Source organism: Equus przewalskii, chromosome X (assembly GCF_037783145.1).
Source record: "Equus przewalskii isolate Varuska chromosome X, EquPr2, whole genome shotgun sequence".
Classification (NCBI taxonomy): domain Eukaryota; kingdom Metazoa; phylum Chordata; class Mammalia; order Perissodactyla; family Equidae; genus Equus; species Equus przewalskii.
In genome coordinates, this window is record NC_091863.1 from 95,220,417 (window position 1) to 95,226,613 (window position 6,197).

The 6,197-nt window shown below is 36.4% G+C and overlaps 1 protein-coding gene across 1 annotated transcript in view; it reads left to right on the forward strand.

The window, feature by feature from the left end:
* The window catches only part of WDR44 (WD repeat domain 44), a 70,829-nt gene extending 65,560 nt beyond the window's left edge, over positions 1 to 5,269 (forward strand). Inside the window, exons 16-20 of the mRNA XM_008506661.2 lie at positions 125 to 226; positions 442 to 557; positions 1,433 to 1,560; positions 1,953 to 2,087; positions 4,208 to 5,269. Coding sequence (XP_008504883.2) covers positions 125 to 226; positions 442 to 557; positions 1,433 to 1,560; positions 1,953 to 2,087; positions 4,208 to 4,302 — 576 coding nt within the window. The 3' untranslated portion in view covers positions 4,303 to 5,269. The remainder of the gene's footprint in view (positions 1 to 124; positions 227 to 441; positions 558 to 1,432; positions 1,561 to 1,952; positions 2,088 to 4,207) is intronic.
* The last annotated feature ends 928 nt before the right edge of the window (positions 5,270 to 6,197 follow it).

The window sequence follows — 6,197 nt, forward strand, 5'->3', positions numbered from 1 at the left end:
TAAGTTGATGTATCCTCTCTGGGCTGTGTAAGTTGAGGCAATTAATACCATGTCTGTCTGCAAGTTAGATCAGATGGTCTTTAAGGTTCCTTCTGATATTTTTAATTTGTAATTTCTTTTTTAGCATTTGAAATACCATACACAAATACATGTCCGATCTACCAGAGGGCGCAACAAGGTTGGAAGAAAAATTACTGGCATTGAGCCTTTACCTGGAGAAAATAAGGTACTAAGTATTCAAAACCGTCTCTCTCCACCCAATATATAGACTCCTGAAAGTTAGTTCTTAATATTTTGGCTAAGAACATATTTCCTTTCCTTTGGAATACTACTTTTTCTAGTTTTGAAGTATGTTCTCTATGTGTGTAACACTTTGTTTTGGTTATACCTTAACTTAGATAAAAGGTGGTATTTTTAACTTTTCCTTTGATTTATTTTTAGATACTGGTAACCTCAAATGACTCCAGAATACGACTGTATGATCTTAGAGATTTGTCACTGTCCATGAAGTATAAGGGTTATGTCAACAGCAGCAGCCAGATCAAAGCAAGTTTCAGGTAAATTAGCAATGAGGAATTCCCAAAGGAGAGAACATTTCGACTTTACTCCCGTTTTTCCATTAATCTATGCCTTATGTTTATATGATGTTTTTAGTTCCTTTGCACTTTTACAACTGGTATGGCATATATCAATCCTGCAGTACTTACTGTACTCACCTGTTTGGTAGATAGAGTTAGAATTGCCCCTGTTCTGCAGATGAAGGAACCAAGACCCAGAAAATTAAGTAATTTGCCTAGCATCACACTGGGACTTGCAGAGCCAGGATTAGAAGACTCCTAGCTCCAGAATTTGTGCTTTTGTACTTTTATGTAAGTTTTTTAAGAGGAGGTTTACCCCGCCACCACCCACCCCACCCATGGTCATGATCCTTTTAGGTACAGAAGCTAATAAAGCATTTTAACGCCCTAAAGTACAGTGTCCTGTATTTATACCTTTACATATCATTATTATTTGAACTCTTAATTTGGGGTCTGGAGGCTCTGCTGAAATACCTTCCTCTTCTTCCTTCTAGTCCTCTTTCTTTCAGCTCTTTTCTTGTCAGTTCTTTCTTCTTGAATTACCCAGTAGTTATCCAATAATTTAATTGGTAAGGTACTCTGCTTCTCTCATTCATCTTTTAAGTAGGCATTCCTCCCAGTGTGGGTTAACCAGCAGCAGTTACCTAGATCTTTGATGAAAATACTAATGCCAATGGCCCAGCCCCCACGTCAAACCTACATGTTTAGAACCTCTGGAGTGAAACTAGGAGTCTGTATTTCAACAAGCTCTCTCGGGTGTTTTCTTAGGTGTTTTAAAGTAGGAAGCACTGATAGAAAGAAACCAAAAAAACCCCAGAACTTTGATTGTTTTTTTCTTTCTTCCCCAAATTTAGCCATGATTTTAGTTACCTTGTTAGTGGCTCAGAAGATAAGTATGTTTATATCTGGAGTACTTACCATGACCTAAGCAAGTTTACTTCAGTCAGAAGAGATCGGAATGACTTTTGGGAAGGTATTAAAGGTAAGTAAATGCCCACTTTTGTGTATCTTATAGGTGAATAAAATCAAAGTGGAGATGTACTAAAAGTAACTGTGTAGAAGCAGTATTTCAGAGAGAGAGTTTGGCAGTTATCACTGCTTTTGCTTTGTATTTGGTTTTGTTTGATTTTTCTATACCAAGGAAGAACTTACACTTGTCTAAAATTTGAGGGGACACAGAATGTCAGAACTTGTATGTGGTATTTTTTTTTTTTAGAAAATATTTTTGGATTTTAAATAGTTCTTAGTTATATGTTAGTTTTAAAAGATATTTGCATATAACATACACTGTTATACTTTTTGCATATTATACTTTTTGTCTTGATGTTTGGAATCAAATTTATTCGTTCTCCTGAAGTAAATGTTTTTTCGCAGCACATAATGCAGTTGTCACATCGGCCATCTTTGCTCCAAACCCAAGTTTGATGTTGTCTTTGGATGTACAATCTGAGAAATCAGAAGGGAATGATAAAAGTGAAGATGCTGAAGTTTTGGATACCATGCCTTCTGGTAGGTACTCATGTTTTATTGTCCTGCATTTTTGTAGCCTGGTTGATCTAGTCAGGTATTGAGAGCTTTTCATGAGAATGAAGAATACTTCTTTCTTCTTTACAACGTAATGGTTGTCAGATAGCCATTTCTGAACATTTCAGTAGCATTGTTCTTGCAAGTTTTACTTCTTTGAAATTCACCGGAGAATTAAAAATGAAAATTTTGAAAGTTCATAGTTTTTTTTATGGGAAACCATTCTCCTTGGAGAAACACAAACAAGACATACAAATACAAAATGTATTCTCTGTCTCTTCTACTAGACTGTAATATCTGTGAGGACAGAGACTTTCTGTGTCTTATACATTGTTCTAGTGCCAGTGCCTAGCACGGTGCTTGCCTGCATATAGTAGGTGCTTAATAAACATTTGCTGAATAAATGAATTAAACCAAAATGAAAGCAATGTTGTTTTTCTACTTTGCACAAATTTACAGCTTTTCATAGATAGCTGTTTACAAGCCTGTAATTTCTTGTCATTTGCAGCATATGCTTTGAGAATGAATAATAATTCCAGTTATATAAAATGCTCAGATTGAGAAGTGGAAAGAAAGCGTCAAGTAGTATTGAGTGTCAATTATATAAAAATGGTCCCTGTTAGTCCTTAAGAGTATGATAAAACCATGTAAATTTGGATCAGATATTAATGAAAACAAGTTTGTATTATTAAAATCAACTGCAGAATAGTTTATTAAATGTTTTCTCTCACTTTAGAGACTATAACCAGGCCTTTAAGAGAGTTGTAAAGCCACAACAGATAAAATGTACAAAAGGTGCTTTTAAAAGTATTTGAATGCTTAGAAGTTCTCAAGTATTTTTATTTCATTTAATCTCAAGTAATTTCCCTTGTGGTATTATTTGCACTATACACTACACTAAATACACTCTTCTGTCCATGAAGAAAAATTTTGGTGGCAAAGATGAACAACTTTTAATGGATCATACTCAGATTTGTATTTGCTGTTTTGTTCTTATCTAGGTATAATCTAAGATAAACTCTTAAACCCGGCATATGAGGTCGTAAAACAGATATAACTGCCCCCTCTATTCCCGACATACTTGGCAATTTGAGCTTCAGTTTTCCTTGTATGGTGATAATACCTAGTTTACAAGGTTGTGATAAGAATTAAAGATAACATATGTACAGTGCCCAGCAAAATGCCTGGCTTATAGTAGATATTATCATTATCATCTTCATTATTCTTGTATCTTATAAAGCATTTTCTTCTCCAGCCTTTCTCATATCCCTGAGTCCTTTGCTGCTGCTTCTGCTGCATAACACTACTTTGAGATATGCCAAAAGGCTGGTGAGGAATGTTCAAAGGCTTAGGATATGGTGTTAGCAAATCTAAGTGAAATCATTTTTTCTAACTCATTCTGTACACAACTTTCCAGTTAAAAGTTGGAAAAAAAAGTTCCTTCCTTACTAATCAGTACTTCTTAAATCTACAGTTTTTGCCTAAGCATAATAGAGTTAGTTAACACTGAGTTTTGTTAAGTGCTTTTACTGGCAAATGTAAGAGGTAAGCATTTTTGTCATTCAGCATAGCTACATAGCTCTCAGTGTGGATCGTACAGGTGAAAGGTGCTGTCGGCATTCACAGAGCGATCACGTGTACTTGGTTTCATGTCAGGTTCAGTATGTCTCCTGTATGATAAACCTTACGGTCAACCTCGTTAGAGAACCCTGTTAGCAATAGACTTGCCCAGCTGATCCCATCCTGCCAGCACTCCCAGTCCTGGGGCTGAATGACACACTAGCCTCTTGCCACGAAATGAAGCGTTAAACAACTCAGAGGCCTAGGCTGCCTGGGAGTAAATCCAGGCATCCTAGCGCCGAGGGACTGTAATCTCCCCAGGCCAGGGAAAGACCAGCTAAGACAAGGTAAGTGGAGGTGAGCCTCAGAGAGGAGAGGTCCAGGAGGTTGGAAGGATTACAGAGGCGAGCCAGAAAAGAGACTGGAAAGGTTTGGAGAGGATCTTCCACCCCAAAGGTGTGGAGGGTCATGGACGTGTGATAAGTGGCAGTAGGCTTCATATTCCTTTAAAATCAACTAAAAACTATTCTTCTTATGCTTTTAAGGTATTATGAAGACAGATAACACAGAAGTTCTTCTCTCTGCTGACTTCACTGGAGCAATCAAAGTGTTTATTAACAAAAGGAAAAATGTATCTTAATTTGAAATGACATTTAAAATAAACCTATCAGTAAGTTTCTATACGTATCAGAACTAAAAAAAAATACTATAGTGTTTTAGGCTAACATCCTTTTTTTAATTTTTATTGGAAGTTGTTCAAATATAATATATTTTTTGAGAGGCAATGTTAATGGTCTAGTAAACGCTGGACTGATAGACTAGAAAGGAATATGGCTAGAATAACATTGCCAAACATTAGGCTTTACGTTTTGTTACGTTTGTGTTTTTGTTATATAATTGTGAACATGCAAGGTTTCTGCATGAAAATATATTAATATATTAATCACATGTGTGTGCCTTTTGGTTACATGCACTAAATCTAACAGAGTTAAGTTATTTCAGTGGCTCTTTTGGCCTCTTATTTGGGGGGGAGTCTCGTTTCTAGCTTAAACAGTTTCTTTTGCACAAAATTCCATTTTTAAGGAAAGTGGTATATTTTGACTGAGTTATTGTTTTGAAAATGTTATATAGGTTTTCAGTAGGTCAAAAACCATGTGTAAATGGTTTTTATAAATTTCTCAGTTTGGGGACAAGATTTTTTTTTGTGGTCTAAATTGTGGACTTAAGATTCTTTTCTTTGTATGTGTATATATAATTTCTCTTTTTTTGCCACACTGGAGCACAATGTTTCTATGTAAAGAATTCTTTTCATTCTTTATCCATGAGCACCAGGCTTTGCTCACTTAAAAAAAATTAAGCCGCATTAAGGAGTGAGTCTTCTTTTTTACGATAATGTAAAATTGAACTGTTTACATTTTTTTAAAGCATTGTAGTTTTAAAAATTAAGCTGTTTTGTTTTGTGTTGTTGAATTTGAAAGCCTCTGTAAATATTGATATGATGTACCAATGAAATAACATCTGGGGCAATAGAACCCTGATCATGTTGTTGATGGTTAGCATATGTTTCTGAAAATTAAATATGTATTATTAAAAGTTGGTCGCCAACACTTGTTAAACATGTGCCTTTATTTTCAAATAATTTCAGTAAATTGAGGAATGTAGGAAAAACAAAGTCTTGTTTTATAATGTGATTTTTAGCAAGCAGAAGATCAAATTTTGGACCCCTAAATTATAATGCATTAGCTACATACCTCTAAGGAAAAGAAATTTAAATTCTAGTTCTAAAATGAACACTGCTAAGAGTTCCTCTATATGCTTTATATGTTCCTGACTGCATTTGTTTTCAGTGTGTAAGCCAGAAGCTGGGGAGCCACAGTCATAGCCTTGTTAATCCTGCATGGTTTGGGAGTATTCTGGATTTTCTAGTTCATCGCATACTGTTTGCCTTGGTTTTACCCCATGCTGCTTTCTTCCTCTTGCCAGTGCTGTGCTCTCTCCTTCCTCTCCTCTCGCCTCTCCCCATCTCTCTGCTCACTCTTCTGCACTCTACACCATAGATCAAGTTGTTAGGCAATTAGCTTTCTAACTAACCAGTTTCTTTTTTTGTCCTCTGCTTTTTCTCCTCAAATCCTCTCAGTACATAGTTGTATATTTTAGTTGTGGGTCCTTGTAGTTGTGGCATGTGGGACACCACCTCATCATGGCCTGATGAGCAGTGCCATGTCCACGCCCAGGATCCGAACTGGCAAAACCCTGGGCCGCTGAAGCAGAGCGTGCAAACTTAACCACTCGGCCACAGGGTCAGCCCCCCAACCAGTTTCTTTAGTCTCAGGGTCTGGGAGACAGTGTGATTGGTCTAGTGTTTTAAAGAACTTGATGTCTTTTTTTTTTTTTTTTTTTTTTTTGAGGAAGATTAGCCCTGAGCTAACATCTGCCACCAATCCTCCTCTTTTGCTGAGGAAGACTGGCCCTGAGCTAACATCCGTCTTTACTCTTTCCATCTTCCTCTACTTTATATGTGGGACACCTACCACA